The sequence below is a fragment of the Bidens hawaiensis genome, unplaced genomic scaffold (assembly GCF_021521415.1).
Source record: "Bidens hawaiensis isolate Kalapana, Puna unplaced genomic scaffold, B.hawaiensis_p1.1 tig00008869_1, whole genome shotgun sequence".
NCBI classification, from domain to species: Eukaryota; Viridiplantae; Streptophyta; class Magnoliopsida; order Asterales; family Asteraceae; genus Bidens; species Bidens hawaiensis.
Window position 1 is genome coordinate 609,496 of NW_027491641.1, and position 20,681 is coordinate 630,176.

Here is a 20,681-nt window from a genome sequence, read left to right on the forward strand (position 1 = left end):
AATGAAAAATGATCCAAGCCGAACTGCTTCCCAATCTAATAAAAGGAGGAGTCGGAGAAAAAGTGTAACTGCTAACTCTAAAAGAGAATAAAAAAGAGAAACTGAAAAGAAAGAAAGTAAGAAGAAAGAAAGTGAGAAAAAGAAAGAAGCAAGTGATGAGAGTTCGACTGCTGAAAACGACCTCCATGATAAAACCAAGAAGTTAAAGATACACGAGGGTTGTGATTTCAAAGTGTTTAAGGTTTATAACCCCAAAGAGTTCCATGGGGATAAGGGAGCGATAGTTACCCTCCGATGATTGGAGGAAATGGAATCAATTGTACTGATAAGCAAGTGTACGGAAAATGAGAAGGTGCAATATACCTCCCAGATGTTTAAGGGGGAGGCATTAGAATGGTGGAATACCCTGATCGGAATTAAGGGTAGAGAAAGCTTATATAATCTGGACTGGGCAATGTTTAAAGCCATGATACTAAAGAAGTTTTGCCCAATTAACGAAATGGATCAAATACAAACCAAGTTGTGGAATCATAAGATTGTGGGAACCAACCTCAAGGAATATAACACCAAATTTCTTGAGTACTGTAGAATTGTCCCTCACTTGGTTACTCCTGAAATTAACAAAGTGACATGTTATATCTACGGGTTACCAATAGAAATCCGTGACTTAGTCCGTTCACATATGCCGTCTTCGACGGAATCTGCTATGGAGTTGGCCGGGTATCTGATGGATGGAATGATAAGGAATCGTGATGAGAAAAAGAGAGATGATGGCAAGATGCCACTTGGAGGTAAAGTAAGGAAAGTTGAGAGAAAGAGAGAAGGGGCGTTTGTGTATAGTTGACCTATTTTCAAATCTTGCGGTAAGAGACATTTCGGTAGATGTCTTCGACCAACCAACACTTTTATATGTAATTTTTGCAAGAGACAAGGACATACTGAAACTGACAGCAGAAAGAAAGCAGCAGTTTGTTTCGACTGTGGAGAGAAGGGACACTTTAGCAATGAGTGTCCGAAGAAGAAGCCAGCAACAATGACGGCTGGTGCAAGTAGCAGCGGTGTCAAAACAGATGCCAAGAAAGGAAACGCAAGGGTCTTCATGCTGAATACCCAAAATGCAGTGATATATCGGACGTGATCACCGGTACGTTTCCTATAAATAATGTTTATGCTAGGGTTTTATTTGACTCAGGTGCAAACCAAAGTTTTATGGATTATAAATTTTGTAGTCTATTAAATGAGCCCTTAGTTAAACTAGATAAACATTATGAGGTTGAAACTGCTGATGGAAGTATAAGTCAAATAACCGAGGTGTTAAATAGTGCGACAATTTCATTAGCCGATCACGTCATGCCTGTACGATTGTTACCAATGACATTGATAGGTTTTGATGTAGTGTTAGGTATGGACTGGTTATCATCTAATCAAGCCCGTATCTTATGTAATGATAAGGCAATTGACATTCAAACGTCTAACAATAAAACCATTCGTATCACCGGAGACAAAGAAGCAGGAAGGGTAGGAGTCATCTCTAAAATAAAAGCAAGTAGTTGCTTAGGTAAGGGATGCCTTGCATTCAAGGCCTATGTAACTAAAGAACCTGAACCCAAGAAGATGGAGGAGATGCCAATTGTGTCCGAATTTCAAGATGTATTTCCTGATGAGTTACCAGGAGCCCCGCCAGATAGAGAAGTAGCGTTTAGAATCGACCTTATACCGGGAACGTCACCAATAGCTAAGTCTCCTTATAGACTAGCACCCACCGAAATGAAAGAATTAAAGAAACAGTTAGATGAACTTTTGGAAAAAGGGTTTATACGACCGAGTTCGTCACCATGGGGAGCTCCAATTTTGTTTGTAAAGAAGAAAGACGGATCGATGAGAATGTGAATAGATTATAGAGAACTAAATAAGGTCACAATCAAGAACAAGTATCCACTCCCTAGAATCGACGATTTGTTTGATCAAATCCAAGGAGCGAGCTATTTTTCAAAGATTGATCTTAGATCGGGTTACCATCAGTTGAAAGTACAAGAAGAAGACATACCTAAAACAACATTCAGAACCTGATACGGACATTATGAGTTCACTGTGATGCCCTTCGGACTCACTAATGCTCCAGCAGCTTTCATGGATATGATGAATCGAATTTGCAAACCGTACTTAGACAAGTTTGTTATCGTCTTCATTGATGACATTCTCGTTTACTCTAAATCCAAAGACGATCATCAAGTTCTTCTCAAAATCATACTTGAAACCCTAAGGAAAGAGAAATTGTACGCCAAATTCTCCAAATGTGAATTCTGGTTGTCCGAAGTACAATTTCTTGGTCATGTTACAAATGAGAAGGGTATTCAAGTAGATCCAGCTAAAATAGAATCCATTACCAAGTGGGAGAAACCCAAGACACCGACTCAAGTCAGAAGTTTCCTAGGATTAGCCGGTTATTACCGAAGGTTTATCAAGACTTTTCTCGAATAGCCGTTCCATGAACTTCACTCACAAGAAAGAAAATTAAGTTTGAATGGGGACCGAAGCAAGAAGAAGCATTCGAAACACTCAAACAATAGTTAACCAATGCACCTATCCTGGCCTTGAAAGAAGGACTAGAAAACTTTATCATTTACTGTGATGCTTCACACATGGGAATGGGATGTGTTTTGATGCAAGGAAAGAAAGTAACTGCTTATGCTTCGAGACAGTTAAAAGTTCAAGAAAAGAATTACACCACACACGACCTTGAATTAGGAGCTATAATTTTCGCGTTGAGATTATGGCGACATTACTTGTATGGTGTTAAGTTCATTGTATACACTGATCACAAAAGTTTGAAGCATATATTCGATCAAAAGGAATTGAATATGAGGCAAAGGCGTTGGATGGAAACACTTAATGACTACGACAATGAAATCGTATATCATGAAGGGAAAGCCAACGTTGTGGCCGACGCCTTAAGTAGAAAAGAACATGAGAAACCAAAGAGAGTCTGAGCTCTTAGATTGTTACTTAAAGTTGACTTACTTAATCAAATCAAAGTAACTCAGAAATTGGAACTGGGTGAAGGAAATATTAAAGCCGAAAGAGAGAACGGGACAATCGATCAATTAGTCAAAGATAGTGACGATATATTAAGACTTGGTACAAGAATATGGGTACTAATGATCGGGAGTTTAAGAGAAAAGATTCAAGAAGAAGCACACAAGTCGAAGTATATGATGCATCCGGAAAGTGACAAGATGTATCACAATCTAAAAGAAGATTACTGGTGGATTGGTATGAAGAAAGATATTGCTTTGTATGTAGCTAAATTCCTGGCGTGTTCTAAAGTGAAAGATGAACATCAAAAGCCGTTAGGATTACTACAACAACCCGAAATTCCGATATGGAAATGGGATATGATAACAATGGATTTCATCATGAAGTTACCTAAAACTTCACGCCAAAATGATGCGATCTGGGTTATTGTAGATAGACTTACTAAGTCTGCCCATTTTGTTCCAATACAAGAAACGTTTAGTATGGACAAGTTAGCACACTTATATGTCGAAAACATAGTATCTTTACATGGTGTGCCGGTATCCATCATTTCAGATAGAGATAGTCGTTTTACTTCAAATTTTTGGTCAAGCTTTCAAAAGGAAATGGGGACTCGATTAAACTTAAGTAACGCATACCATCCCCAAACTGATGGCCAAAGTGAACGTACAATTCAAACCTTAGAGGACATGCTTCGTGCCGGTGTTATTGATTTAGGAGGAAGTTGGGATACCTATCTTGCTCTAATGGAATTCTCGTACAACAACAGTTGTCATACGAGTATCCAAGTGTCACCATTTGAAGCATTGTATGGGCGTAAGTGTAGAACACCTATATGTTGGTCTGAAATGGGTGATAGTCAGTTATCAGGACTGGAAATTGTTCAAAGAACCACCGATCAAGTTATACAAATCCGTAAACGATTGAAGGCAGCAAGGGATAGACAAAAGAGCTATGCAGACGTTCGTCACAATCCATTGGAATTTAAAGAAAGTGATAGAGTATTATTGAAAGTATCACCTTGAAAAGGTGTAGTACGATTCGGGAAGAAAGGAAAATTGAGTCCACGCTTACCGATTAGAGTTACCCAATGAAATGAAAGGTATTCACGATGTATTTCATGTATCCAATCTACACAAGTGTTTAGCTGACGAAACTCTTGCTATGCCATTAAAAGATGTTAATATCAACGAGAAGCTTAAGTTTGTAGAACAACCAATTCAAATAGAAGATAGCATGATCAAGTTCCTCAAGCATACACGTCTCAAGCTTGAAAAAGTAAAATAGGATTCAAGACGAGGACCCGAGTATACGTGGGAGCTCGAGTCAGAAATGAAGAAAAAGTATCCCTATCTATTCAAATAAATCTCGAGGACGAGATTATTCAAAAGGTGGGGAGGATGTAACACCGCGTCTGTTACCTTTAAAATTTGAGCCTAATATACTAACTTATAAAATATAAGGACCAAAAATGAATATTCTAAAAACTTCACCCATCGCGATACGTGACGGGGCAAACATAAGCCCATCGCGTAGCGCGATGGCCTTGCACACCATCCGAGGAATGGGCGGCGTAGTGATACGCTACGACCCAAACACAATGATCATCATGTATCCCGATGACCCTGATGAGTCACTGGACCCGTGTCCAACCATGTGTCAACACGTGGCACGATATGACAGGCCACGTGTCACGAGCTGGTAAGGCGGCGTCAAATTGCGGCACCGCGATACGCGACGGGCCACAAAGGACCCTTCGCGTATCGCGAAGGGGTCCAAAAACGGTTATAAAAGGGGAGGACTGGTATGAGCTTCATTCATCCCAAACTCACCTTCATTTTCACATAGTTGGCCTAGGGAAGCGTGCCCAATATCCGTGACGAGCCGGCGTGCCATTGTCTCGTAGTTTGTGAAAGAAACGAAGTTATAATCGAGCTAGCAATCGTACAATCGAGTAGATCAATATCCTACCTTTTTCTTATTATCAATCTAAGTATCCAATCTAAGGTAAGAGTTATGTTTAAGTTATTTAAATTATAGCTAAGAAAATCAATCGAGGCTATAGCCTTTAACCTTGATTGTGTTATACAAACATTCACATTCATAAATGAGTTTTCATAAACGTTACTTCATAGCAAAGTAATGTTAACCAAAGATATATTTTGACGGGCATGTAGTAACTGTAAGGGTGATATCACTAGTAGTAAGTTTCTTGCCTAAGGAAAAGTAATTCGTACAAATTCCAATCAACCAACGGACCTATTTACTTACCTGGAGAAACTTACCAACGTGTTATAACCTATTAAGCCAAAGCATGCTACATCAAACGTCACATAAAAACTAAGTGTTTACATTCACAATCAAAGATAAACGATTCCAAGGTTGAGCTTAGCAATTATAGCTTAATCAAAATATCATTCAGGTATTTATACAAATCTATTTATGTGTAGGTTAAATATCATTCTCAATCAATCACAGTCAAGGTTTTTCCAACACCGACGGTACAGGTGAATACATCAACCTTTTCAATCAATCAAAACATATTTATACTCGACAATATGAACGGGTGTTTGTCTTAACGAGTCAGTCAATGATTTCATGAGATTACATGATCTCTAAAACGTTATAGTACAAAGTAGAGAATAAAATCAACTCAGACTTAATATACATGTGTCTGGATCCAAACATAATTGTTAAGCACAATCAATCAATCAAAGGCAAGGTAGCCGCGAGCTAAATGGTCATGACTAGTATAGGGCAGTGGTACATATACCGGAAGTAGAAATGCTTCCGCTGAGCTTGTCGAGAAAACTATATTTGTATTGTAATGTCATTCAAATATTTTATAGAGTCATACGTATTCACCAGCATATAGCTGACGTATTTTTCCAACCCATTGCAGGTAATTAAGCATAAGTAGCATTAACAAGGATTGGAGTCTTAATGAAGATAGAAGCGCGTACAAGATGGCTCCGTTTTTTATACACTAAAATCCTTGTAATATGAAACATATATTTTGTAAATTAATACTCGGGTATTTAATTCCCGAGTAAATTTTCAATGTAAATTAATAGTATATTAAAACCTAAAGTCTTCCGCTAAAATTAAACCATAACTCTGATATATTTACAAAACCGGGTACCAACTTGTGGTCACACGCCTAGGCCCTAAGTAGGGGTGTGACAAACATTAAGAAGGGTGATGGTAATAAGGGAGGAGTGAAAGGAATCAAAAGATCTGTTGATGTCGTGGAATATGCGGGGAAGAAGACACCAAAGATTGCGGACAAGGGAACATGCAAGGTGTGCAGAAAGATGCACCTGGGAGAATGAAAGGCTGGTTCAAACAAGTGCTACTGATGCGGGGAGAAGGGACACATATCTCGTGAATGCACCGAGGACCAAAAATGTTACAGGTGTGGTAAGTTGGGTCACTTAGCTAGAGATTGTGGAGAAGCCAGAGCGGTGGGAGAAAAGAACGATGAGAAATGGGTCGCCCCTGCTAAATGACCCGGTGCCCAGTTTTGGAACCCTAAGGACAAGAAGCAGACGGTTTGGAAGAGAAAGACATGCAAGACGTGTGGGAAGGTGCATGGTGGTGAGTGCAAATGGAGTACCAGTTCGGATGTGTGTCACATGGAAAAGCTCATGGCGGAGTGCAGACTTGGGACAACTGCCTGTTACAAGTGAGGGAAGGTGGGGCACTATGCTAATGAATGTGACGGGAAACCCGCATGCTTCAAATGCAATAAAACAGACCACATGGCAAGGGAGTGCAAGGGAACGAAGGCGGGGGGCGCGAAATGGATAGGAGCATAGGCTGAGGGAAAACTACAGAAGGGAGCGCTTAATGAAGGTATAATTGCTTATGCAAGAGTTTTACTTTTGTTTTAATTATGGTTACCTATGAACTTGTTTCGTGTTAAGAATTATGCTTACTATGAAGTGTAATATTGAGTTGGGTTATGAATGATTATTTATGTTATAATAAAATGTTATTTTAGAAAATAGTGTTAAATAGTACGAAACAAGGTCCCTTGGTAGGATGAAACGAGACTTGGTACATCGAGGGTCTCATGGACAAGCTACCTTAATAGCTAAACCACGTGAACACCACTCGATGATTGCAAGTCAGGAGTAAGAAGGATAACCCAGAAAGAAAATACGATCCAATAGAGTGCGTGAATATAGGAAGTGTTCCTTAACAAGGAATAAGCTAGGTTTCATAAGACCAAGTGTTTCCCCTTTGGGCGGGCCAGTGTTGTTCGTGAAGAAAAATGATGGAAGTATGAGAATGTGCATAGACTATCGCGAGATGAACATGCTTACGGTAAAGAATAGATATCCTTTGCAAAGGATTGATGATCTGTTTGACCAGCTGCAAGGTTCAAGTTGGTTCTCACGAATAGATCTCAGATCAGGCTATCATCAATTGAAAGTGAAAGAGGCAGACATCCCTAAAATAGCGTTTCGGACACGGTATCGACACTACTATTTCCTCGTGATGTCCTTCGGTCTAACAAATGCTCCTGCAGCGTTCATGGACATGATGAATAAGGGGTGTCGGCCGATGTTGGACAAGTCAGTTATCGTCTTCATCGATGATATATTGATTTATTCAAAAAGCGAGTCTGATCATGCGGAGCATCTAAGAGAAGTATTGGAGACTCTGAAGAAGGAGAAGTTGTATGCTAAGTTTTTGAAATGCGCGTTCTGGTTGCAAGGAGTGCAATTTCTAGGTCACGTGATTATTCTTGAATGGATTTCAGTGGACCCAGCTAAGATTGAGGCGATAACAAATTGGAAGACTCCGCATAATCTGACTGATATACGAAGCTTCTTAGGGTTAGCTGGCTACTATAGGAGATTCACCAAAGGTTTCTCCAAGATAGCCGCACCGTTGACCGGTATAACCCGAAAGTCGATAGTATTCAGTTGGGGTAAGTTTCAAGAAGAAGATTTTGAGGAATTAAAGAAAAGACTCACGCAAGCTCCATTCCTTGCTTTGTCTGATGTGACGAGGATTTGGTTGTTTGTACTGATGCTTCGCATCGTGGGTTAGGTTGTGTGTTGATGCAACGATGAAAGGTGATAGCTTATGCGCCTAGACAGTTGAAAGTCCATGAGAGTACTTATCCGATGCATGACTTAGAGCTAGCAGTAGTATTGCATGCTCTCAAGATATGGAGACATTATATGTATGGTACCAAGCGTACCATTTACACAGATCATAAAAGTTTGAAGTACTTCTTCGAGCAGAAAGAGCTAAACATGAGGCAGAGAAGATGGTTAGAGTTGATAAAAGGATTACGACTGCGACATTAAGTACTATCCTGGTAGAGCTAATGTGGTCGCCGACGCGCTAAGCCGTAAGAATGAGGAAGTCCTTGCAACAGTTAAGTCATACCAGTTGATTATGAATTCAAGTCTTTTTGAAGAAATCATTAAAGTGCAGTTAGAGGTGCTGGTAGACGAAGGGCTAGTAAAGAAAGAAAGGATTTTTGGTCCGCAAGACGAGTTGATAGAAAACACGCATGGTGTTAAGACAAGGTTTGACCGTATGTGGATTCCACTCCACGTATATATTAGAGGCCGAATCCTAGATCAAGCTCATAAGTCAAGGTATTCAATCCATCCAGGATCCAATAAGATGTACCAAGACTTGAAGAGAGACTATTGGTGGCCGGGTATGAAGAATGACGTGGTAGATTATGTTAGTAAGTGCTTAACTTGTTTACAAGTCAAAGCCGAAATCAGAAGCCTTATGGGAAGATGCAACCTTTGGAGATGCCAGAATGGAAATGGGAACACATCACCATGTATTTCATAACTAAGTTTCCTCGTACAGCTAAGCATCATGATACCATCTAGGTGATTGTGGATCGTTTGACCAAGAGTGCTCACATTCTGCCTATATGAGAGGCTATCTCGTCATAAACGTTAGCAAGCTTGTTCATTAAAGATGTTGTATCTAAGCATGGAGAATCGTTATCGATCATGTCCGATAGAGATACTCGGTTTGAACATCAGTACGACGTATCATCCTCAAAACAGATGGACAGTCTGAAACGATGATCCAAACCCTAGAGGATATGCTACGTGCTTGTGTTTTAGACTTTGGAGGAAGTTGGGATGATCATCTGCATCTGGAAGAAGTTCTCTTATAACAACAGCTACCATTCAAGTATTGGTATGCCACCGTTTGAGATGCTTTACGGTAGACGATGTAGAACCCGGGTATGTTGGGGAAAGATTGGTCATAAAGAGATGGGAAGTTTAGAAGTTGTGCAAGAAACTTCTTCGAAGTTCGATCAGATCAAGGCGAGAATGAAATCTGCTCAAGACAGACAGAAGTCGTATGCTCATAAGCAGCGACGACCGATTGAGTTTAACGTTGGTGACAATGTGATGCTCCATGTCTCGCCTTGGAAAGGAATTATTCGTTTTAGGAAGAGGGGAAAGCTAAGTCCGAGGTACATTGGACCGTTCAAGATTTTAGATCGAGTAGGTGAAGTGGCTTACAAGTTAGATTTACCAGAAGAGTTGGAAGGAATTCATTCTACTTTTCCTGTCTCTTATCTGAGAAAATGTCTAGCCGATGACACAACTCATGTGCCATTAATGGACATTGAGGTTGACGAACAGTTGAACTACATTGAGCAACCAATCGAGATAGTTGATCGCAAGGAGAAGCAACTCCGACACAAGGTTATACCCTTAGTGAAAGTGATATGGAAGTATCGCAAAGGATCAGACGCTACATGGGAAGCCGAGGAAGAGATACGCAAGTTTTATCCAGATTTGTTTTCTCAAAGGATCGGACGCTACATGGGAAGCCGAGAAAGAGATGAGCAAGTTTTATCCAGATTTGTTTTAGTAATAGTTAGGTTTCGGGGACTAAACCTCTTACGGAGGGAAGACTTGTAACATCCTGTTTTCTCGTCGGTTAATAAAATGAAAACATGAGTTATTATGAGTCGGGCTAGTTTTGGGTTAAATGGATATGGGTTATGGACTTGTATTAAGAAGGAAAGTATGAAAAAGACCATGGGCTTAGGCCCATGATCCATAATATATAAACCTTAATTAGTAACTAATTCATTCATTTACACATATTCCATACACCACCCAAAACATACACTTAAGCTCTCTCTCTAGTTTCTTTCTTTTCTCTAGCCGAACCAAGAAGGAAAACCAATCCCGATCCAAGGTAACGATAGTATGTTATGATATGAACTCAAACCCGTTAGATTTAGTCACAAAACGACGAGCCGACACTTTTAAACCGTTAAAGTCACGAGATCCTGGTGGAACCGGGTATGAACCGAACATAAGATGAGCCTAGGGGTCACCCTAGCTCAGATCTGGATCAAACGGGACGAAAACGGTGAAAATGGTGCAAAAATACGTTTTTTCGGCGAACCCGCGGTTTTCCGGCGACAACGGCGCCGGAAAGGCGACGGGTATGAGGAAGGGAATGTCAGAGAATGTTTATGACCTAACCCTAATTCGCTAACGGAGAGTTAACGAACTAGAGGCAATTCGTCAGATAATTCGTTAAAAGAAGCTTAACGAACTAGCCTTAGTTCGTATCCAGATTCGTTAAGGAAAAGATAACGAATTAGCCCTAATTCGTTATGACCATTTGTTAGAAGGAGATAACGAAGTAGAAGGTTTAATTCGTTACACAAGGGTCCAAATCGTCAAGGACCAGTTCGTTATATGGTTCACTTCGTTAAAGACCAGTTCGTTATAAAGGTCCATTCTTTATGAGATAACGAATCAGATCACGCGCATATAACGAATTAGGTTGTGTTCAGATAACGAATTAGGCTTAATTCATTATAGCAAACAAGTTCGCGAATTAAATGCTAATTTAAAATCCTCATGGAAAATGTGTTAAGACAGTTAATGAAAAATAAATTTTTTCCAAGCTGACCTGGCAACTCGACCCAGCCAGGGGCTCTGCCTCTTGGACCCCGCTAGGGGCTCCGCCCCTAGAACCCCGCTGCCAGGGCGCTGCCCCCAGACCCCCGTTCGTTGAGGGTAATAATTAAACTAGAAAAACGATATGGGTAGTGATAGTTAAATTGATACGCGTAATTGTTATACAGTTTGTCGTGCACATATTAAGAAGGGAATAACCATAAATGGTGAACGTAACCGAGTTCAGGTGAGTTTCTAGCCCCACTTCCTTGTTATGTTTTCGGGCATGTGTGCATACTCAATGTGATAGTTAATACACTTACCTTAAGTGGTAAGTGTATGCCTTGTATGATTCATGTATGAATGAATGCTTGACGGTGCGTAAACGATCTTCGGATATTGCATGTACCGCTAGGTGATAGTTTAAAGATATGATTGTTATGTATGATGTATGAATTATGCAAGTATGTTATATTATATATGAATGATTGATAGTACGTGAACGATCTTCGGATATTGCACATATTGTTAAGGAAAGTATGTAAAGAAAGGCATGGTATGGTTGCACAGAACAAAAGGGACCAGACCCTAATAATATCTGTGAGGATAGGGACCATACCCTTATAATATCCGTGAGAATAGGACCAGACCGTTATAATATCTGTGATGTTGGGGACCAGACCCTTATAATATCTATGATGTTGGGGACCAGACCCTTATAAAATCTATGATTTCGGGGACCATACCCTTATAATATCTGTGATGTTGAGGACCAGACCCTTATAATATCTGTGAGGGTATAGGGCGGAAGGCTCTTTAAGTAGTATGGATAGTGATACATGTGAATTAATTGTATTTAAGTATGATAGTAGGGTAAATGGTTAGGTATGAATATGTATCTTCAGATATGTATGTTTGTATGATATGTGTAAGTATTGTATGTCGCTTGATTAACTAGAACTCACTCAGCGTAGCTGACTTTTGGTATGCACGCAGGTTATCAGACTAAAGAGCTAGCATGAGGATGACACATGACATGGATTGAACGACTGGCATCTGAAGATGAAGAAAAAAATGTTTTTAAAAATGATGTTTTATGTTATGGTTTTAACGAAAAGATTGCATGTTTTGTAAAGAATGATTAAAGTTAACATTTCCGCGAAAGTTTTAATTAACTTTGATTGTAAGAACTGCGTTTATGAGTAAATCCGACGTTAAAGTAGGGCTACCGGGTTCGGGGCTTTACATAACTTCTTGTTAGTTTTCTTTTTAATATTATATTAATATCACTAATTCTACTTATATTTGTTTTTCGTATAACTTTTAATATATAAAGTTTTATATTATTTCGAGTATAGTGATGGGACATGCTTATTTTTTTATCTACGAACTGACATAAACTTGCTTAAACCCGATGCGTGTCAAATTAATATCAAAATGTTCATAAGATTTGACCCCACATTGGTTTAAATAAAATTTATGCTAGCATATAGATAAAAATAAGCATGTTTTATCGGTATATTAAAAATAATATAAAACTTTATTTATTAAAAGTTATAAAAAACAAATATAAGTAGAATTACTTATATTAATATAATATTAAAAAAACAAACAAGAGGCTAACACGTAGTTGACCATGTGTTTGGATGCCTAACTCATCTTTGACGATGTGTTAGGAAGTTTAACGCATCTTTGACGACGTGATCGTCAAATCCTAGCACATCGTCAAAGATGAGTTAGAGTGGGGACATTTTTGAATTCTAAACTTTAAGGGACAAAAGTGAAATATTTTTCCAAAGTAGGTCAATTTTAAGAGTTTTCCCTAAACATTTAGGATAGTATAGGTGTAGCTAGTGGGTTGTTTTATTTTGGCGTTTGTTAGTTTTGGTTGTTTATAAAAGTTTGTAATTTGAATAAAGAAAGGAGGCGAAGAAAAAATAAATGGAAATTAGAGACTATTAAAGGTATGAAGAAATTTGTTTGTTTAATTTGTTTATATAGATTTTATTTGATTAATTAAAAAAAATGTACGTTACCCTGCTCGTGGGCTCTTGTTTATCGTCCTAACAAGATTCAGTTTTGGTGAGAAAAACAGTATTGTGAAACCAATGATACGAGGAAAGATGATTCTTAAGTAACCCAATCATTTTGCTTTAGGTCTCTATGAAAACTTTGGGCCGCCCGGGGCAATGATTTATAATATAGCAATCATTAATAGTTTTAAAATCTTCGAAACCAAATTGAACAATCATTATTTAATAATCTATAATATGACAAAGTGAAAATGACCAAACAAAAGCAAATTGAAATAAATTCTTACTACTTTATTAATTTTCTTCTTGCCTCCTTTTCATTTGTAACTGCCAACTCACTTTCTTCATATCATTTAAACAATAAGATTAGAAACCATAATTCATAATTTTATGCCATCCATCTCTCTCTCTCTCTCTCTCATTGACCATTAGTAACAATTATCAAATCCAGAAGATCGTCTACCGTTTGTCCGGCATCAAAACCTTTCTTTCTATTGTTCGATTCTCATAGTTTGAGTTTTTTATTTTCATTTTGTGTTTTTTCGCACTTTAGGGTTTGTATTTATTCCGTTAATGGTTTATATAGTCTCAGTTTTTTTGTGTTAGGATCTTCTTTCATTTTTTATAGGATTGATTATTTTGTTGTTCATTCAATCAATTCATGTTTTTTACGAACTTATATTATTTTTATATTAAGTTTTGATATCCTTAAAAATGTTATTTATTCTGGATGCATTATGAATTTGTGTTTTTGGTTTGATGTTTGTTGGTGTGCAGGTGATCATTCAAGGTACAGTTTGTAATGTTTATTTGTCAAAAGTTTAAGCTATATTATATGTTTGTAATACTTCATATTAGGTATTTCTGGTTTAAAAAATTGAATTCCTGGTGTTCCAACTTATAGCAATTCAAAGAAAACAATCTCTTAATGGTGATGCATGTGTAGAAATTTATTTTTCACAAGGCAGTGATGATGAAGGTACTGCTGCATATTGTTGGGGCTATTACGTTACTGAATTTTTAATATTACTTAAATATTAAATATATAATTATGGTCAAACTTTCTAATTTCAAGTTAGATTAAATTAAAGTCTTAATTGTGTTTATAAACTTATTTTTGTTAAATGTTTGAATCTTTTATAATTACAGTAAGTATTTTGTTTACCAAAACGTCCAAATTTAATTATATTCATTAACGTTTATATTTGTATTTAGATATAAATATGATTTGCCTCCATGTTTAATATGGACGGGCGCAATACGAACCACTGATTCTTATATTGCGCGTATTGAACCATTCTAGTTTTTCGGCGGACACAATTTGACCCCTACCGTCAGATGACCATCCTTTGACTTAGTGAAGTTACCATATTGCCCTTTAATAATAATAATAATAATAATAATAATAATAGTAAAGCCATATAGTGTGAAGAGAAAACAGCAGGTGCAGCACCACCACCACCATTCCCAAATCACCATTCTTCGGCCACCATCCAAGACCACTAACACTATTCTCCGGCAACCATCGAAGACCACCACCACCACCATTCTCTGGCCACCATCGGCGGTTATGATGTCAATGGTTTGAAACCGGTTAGTTATAACAAACGGTAAGCAATTTTTGGAATTACTTTAAATTGGAATTGTACTTGAATTCACGATAACATCTTCCATAGATCAAATCATGTTTTACAAAAGGATTGAAGCAGATACTCACCTGGTTGTAAAGAGGAAGGCGATGAACACAACGGCGCCAGAGGAAAACCTCCAATTTGTTACCTAGGGTTTCAAACTATACTACATTTCATCATCTATACTACTTTTTCACCATCGATCCATCGCCATATCTCCACGCTTCGGGTTGCCGGAGAAGGTGGTGCTTAAAGTCGGTGGGGAAGATGAAGCTGGTATTGGGTGAAGGGTTTGGGTGGTGGAGAGGATTGGGATGAGGATGATGATGATGAATCTGGAGATGAGGATGTTGAAGATTAATATGGAGATGAAGAAGATGAAGATGGATATGGGATGAGGATGATGATATATGCATTGTTGTTATTGTTATTATTATTTATATTAAGAGAAGATTACCAAAATACCCTTTCCATCCATCAGTCAACTGACAGCGGCGCAGAGAGGGTAGACTCAGCCGCCCAAAATCTACGTGGGTTCAATACCCGTAATTTAAGAATCAGTGGTTCATACTCTGCCCGCCCATATTACACAGGGAGATAAATCATATTTATCTCTTGTATTTATATTATGTATATATTATTTTGTTGTAATTGGTTTTAGCAAGTTGACTATGTTTTAATATGTGATCAAAATTTTGAATTTCAAATTAAAACAAATTAAAATATTGATTGTATTTATAAATTATTTTTGTTGACTGTTTGATTTCTATAATAATTAATGTAAATATATTTTTTTTTTCAAAACCTAAACATGTAATAGATTATATATTTTTATATATAAAAGATTTGTGTTTCTGCATGAAGTTATTGATCTGGTATAAGTTAGTGTTTAAGAATTTCTTATTTGCATTCAATCAATTTCTATTTTTTATACAATAAAATATTATTTTTTGTTAAATTAATAACTTAATAACTTAATAACTAAGATATATATTATTCTACACGGGTATATTTGAAATTATTTCTTGGAGATGACAATATCTTTTGACATAGTTAGTGAAGATCCAAAAGTCTCATTTCTAGTATGTAAGAAAAAACATATATTTTTTATAGATAAACAAAATTTAAAGTTTCTGTAGATGTTTGTTATAACATATCTTCATTATATTAGGTAATTTTTTATTTTGTGTAAAACTGTGAAAATTAAGCATCACAAAGGGTCATTTATAGTTAAATTAAAAATATATGCGAAAAGTGTTTGTTTTGTAAATGGATTTGTTGAGCTAAGTTTATTTGAATGTTCGTTCAAATCAGAAGATTATATTTGTTTTAAGTGAAGATATGGTCAATCTGAACTCCATGGTCAATCTGAACTCCGAATAGAATTTTCACCAAACATATTAAAATCAATATACAAAATTTAGACTCGTTTGGTTGTATTTATTATTAATAGCAATCGTAGTCGATTAACCAAATCACGTCCGATTGAAGAAGATTATGGTTCGAGTTAGTTACTTAGTTTTATTCTGCTTTTGATTTGTTTTATCAAGTTATGTTGGTTTATTATTACGAGCAAAGAAAAATATGTTGTTTGTTATTTTAGCATTTAAGTTTTTTATTTTTTTTTGTTTTGTTTTCTAGGATACTCGAAACCCGATTAACCCAACTCGAAAATACCCGATCCCGAAAAACACATGTGAGATTTGGGTTGGGTTTTGGGTTAAGATTTAAAACTTTGAAACCCGAAGAACCCGACCCAGAAAACCCGAAACCAGAAGAATAAACCCGAAAAACACCCCTAGCTAGATCATTAGAAAATCCAGATATTTATATAAACCTATTTATGATAGGTTAAAGCTTCAGAAATCCGAGAGGTTATCATAATCGAATCATCGACCAAGAAGAAAGGTGAATACATTGACTCTAAAACTAACGCGAAAGCGCTAAACATTTTATATATGATTTAAAAATCAAACCTATGGCTTGAATGATTTTCAAAACATTTTATGTGTAAAGGAAATCTACTAAAAGGTATTCATGCCATAAGTTCATGTATAGTTGGATCCAAGTTATACATGTGTTACGGATGAAAGACCTTAGCATGGCTAGTAAAGAGACTCGTTGTAGACATACGTAAAACTATGGTTAAACTGAGTAAAAATACTAGTGTGCTCCGTGGTTGTACACTCGGGAAAAACATTCCCGCAGGGTGTGTATATATACTAACACAATTTATGTCACACCCAAACCTACGGCAGAAAGCAGGGGTGTAAACCGTTGGTTCACAGCTCACAAGGTACTATCATACAAATTTAATATGACAATATATAATTTATCTATTAATTTCAAATTTTAAATCAAGTACACCATGTTCAAATAAATTACAAAACAATTCCAAATAAACCAAATATCTCAAAATAATAAAATCAAACACAATAGTCATTTTATTAAATTATGTTAGGGTATCTCTAAATGATTCTTCACCTTAGCTTCAAACCAGATGATAACATGCATATACGTACAAAATAATATAGCTTGTCAACACAAGGTTGAGTGACAAAATCACTAGTTTTGATAAGATAATAGTATGTGAATAAATAAGCAAACAAATACTATGAGTATATATCAATCAAAGCATGAGCAAATAGTTGGTGTAAGTTGGCCATTGCCTTGCGTATCGGGCTTTGGCTACTATGACAGTCATATGATCCTACTATAATGTGATTATAATAGACATCTCCGAATGCGATAAAATAAAACAACTAGACAATTAGCGATTAATCATCTATTCGATCAACACCAATATTCACAGTTTTCTAGTTGTATAATAGATAATATATAAAATATGATTAAATACGCATAAGTCCTCAAAACAGTTGATAAAAACAGTAGAATAATGGGGGAATGATTTATCACCTTATTATTTAGGCGAGTTTTGGTAAATAATAAGAATAAAACTAGAAACCGAACTTTTAACGTGTTGACTGAGTTAACCCGAACGAACCTAAAACTTGGAGACAATAAACTAAAATTACTACCGAGAACATCGCAATTGGAATCAGGTTAACTAGATATGTAAAACTCAAGTTATGAGAATTTAAAGATTTAAGCGAGCTGGTACTATTCAGAATTCGAACTTTGATTTGGGAGTCGCGTTTTGATCGTAAACTCAAAATTTTATGATGAACAAAAAGTCTTTTGGACCAAAAGCTAGTTCCGACTAGAAGATAGAGAAATTGATAAGTCAACAAATTTGACTAAAATACCCTTAAACGGGCCGGGATCAAATTGACCACTCAGACTCCCTCAATCTGAGAAATTTATTGAGTGCTTTTGTTTATGAAATAAAAACCAATGAAAATCAAAAGACAACTTGCCGAAACGAGGTTTGGATATAGGAGAAAATCGTGGTAAAAATATATTAAACACCAAAGTCAACTAGTCTTGAATGAACTCGTATAAACTTGAAGAATATTATTATGGGAGAGGAAATTCATGGGTTTTGAGAGTGACGGATGAGAGCGTGGTCTTAGGGTTAATGTTTGTGTTTTGGTTAAGAATGTAGAGGTAAAACTAATTAGTTTAGATATTAACTTGATTAGGAAAAGAATAAACAATTAATGACTAAAATCGGGTCTATTAACTCTAAGATTTTGATAGACATGTTACAATAGCAGATGGATTATCTTGGACCTTAATTTTAGTGATTTAGCTCGTATAAAGCAAGATTTAACAATAAACGAATCAAAAATAACACAAATCCAATCTGACCGTATGTAGAGATACGTGATGGATTACGAGGAAACCCATCACGTATCGTTGTGGGTGGTTTCTACCAGATTTTCCAAACTTAACATATTTAGTCACCTGAAGTTTCAAAAATGTGTTTTTAGCCATTTTAAGCGATTTTAATAGTTGCTAAGGACTATTTGACATGATTGAAATTTATGAAATTATAAACTAAGTTAAACACAATTAATTACTAATAAATGCACGATTTTATTGATACAAAAGATCCGAATTACATATACGAATACGAAATATCCAAAATGTTACAAATTACGATTAAACGGGTAAATACTTGCCAACATTAAATACTTTGTGTCTGTTAATGTTATTCACCAACTTTTCGCTAACATATGTTTAAACATTTTCAGGTAATCAATAGTATGTGATAAGAACAATGTGTTAATGGGAGGCTGATCATCGAGATATAAGGGATCTGTGGGCTTATTTTGTTAAACTTATTGTAAAATATGATTAAGTGAAAACAAATGTTTTGAACTATCAAGGGTATTTAAATCCCTGTTTATATAAAGAAATATTTTATGAAAAGAAATTTTCCGTTACCACAAAACAAACTCTGATATATATTTTCAAAATACGATGCCAGCTTTTGGTCATAGTTCTAGGTCCCTATGGCCGGGTGTGACATATATATTTAAAATTGTAAATATTACATATGAAAGTGACACGTATTGATCGACACCAAATCAACTTTTTATTTATGTGGTCAATATTATATCAAAACCAACCGTGAATGTATGTACCTCATCCAGCTCATGTACAGACCTTAGAGACTATCCATCAGGTAGTATGCCTATCAATGTTGTAACATCTCGGAAAATTTCATATTTATTTTGGGTTAAAAATGTCAATTTGAAAGTTGAAGAACCCAAAAGTATTTTAATAAGGGGGTGTTTGTGATTGCTTATTTTCACCAACTTATAACTTATAAACATTTTGAGAAGTAATAAGGTGTTTGGGATTGCTTATATTGTGAGAGAAAAAGTTCAATAAGTTACAACTTTATAACTTATTAACTTAATGAAAAGTTATAAGAAAGTAAAATAAGGAATCCCAAACACCCTCTAAATATGGTAAAGAAATAATGAGATATATTTATTATAAAGTTGGAAGCATCTCATGTTAAGGAAATGGGAAAAATAATCCATCCCACATAGAAAGAAGAAAGAAAATGAAAGTGTTTCACATGGGTATAAATATGAGAGATAAATGCATCCCACATGGAAAGTAAGAAAAACTCGAAAGCTCTTTATAAAGAGATGAGTTTCCATAGTAATATTATTATATTCCAACCATGCACCCAGTAATCCTAACGGATGGTGCAAAGCACCCGACGTGCACGGACACATGCACGTGCGAGGGGTGCAATCTGACTCTTTGATAAAGCGCTTCGCACGCTCGCATCACTGCTTGAGATCTGCCTTAGTATTTTTGGAAAATGAAAGCAAGACCGAGATGTGATACGCGACAGTCTAAACTTTTTAGTGTCACCACGTGGCAGGTCTACTAGGTGACCAACAAACCTAGTAGGAGGCTTCGCGATACGCGAAGGCCAACCGAAACTTCTATCACGTTACGCGATGGAATATAATATTCAGAGGCGGTGGAGCAATACATCGCAATACGCGATGGATCCTCTTTAAACCCAAATCATTTTTACACCCAAATCACAAATTCAGCCCCATAAATAAGGGTTTCGGCTCTGCATTCTTGAATCCCAAATCATTTTTACACTCATATTACCTCGATAGATGTGCCCCGATCCCGATGTTCGTTTCTCGAAGTACATTCAAGGTGTAGAAGTTTTGTTCGTTTGTTTTCTTTGACTACCTGCCAATAAGTAGAAGTGCTGCCCGCGTCAAATCTAAGCATTTCTTATAAGGTATCCAAAGAGGATAGGGGTTCTACCCGAATATTTTGTTATATATGGCTTAGATCCTAGTCGGGGTATAGTCTATACCTTGATCAAATAATAAGTGAAATATAATTTTCATAAAGACAAGGGTTTAGATAAAATATTATTTCTTTATGTTTATAGAGATTTTATAATGTTTCTTAAGAAAGAAGAAACATAGTATACACATTTCTTCATGAAGAAGAAACGTAGTGTTTAAATAATGAAATATCTTGGACTAAATGTCCAAGTATTTTATAAAAAAAGAAATGATTATTAAGGTAATGATTATGCAAATAGACTAAAGGTCTAAAGCTAGATCGTTGATATGGTATTTATAAATGGTTATTCTCGT

At 36.4% G+C, this 20,681-nt stretch overlaps 1 protein-coding gene across 1 annotated transcript; it reads left to right on the forward strand.

Annotated features, from left to right (window-relative positions):
• Positions 1–307: 307 nt before the first annotated feature.
• On the forward strand, positions 308–13,775 carry LOC143530236 (uncharacterized). The gene is made up of 3 exons (XM_077025829.1): positions 308–791; positions 1,259–1,811; positions 13,772–13,775. The coding sequence occupies exons 1-3, from the start codon at positions 308–310 to the stop codon at positions 13,773–13,775; spliced, it is 1,041 nt and encodes a 346-aa protein (XP_076881944.1).
• The last annotated feature ends 6,906 nt before the right edge of the window (positions 13,776–20,681 follow it).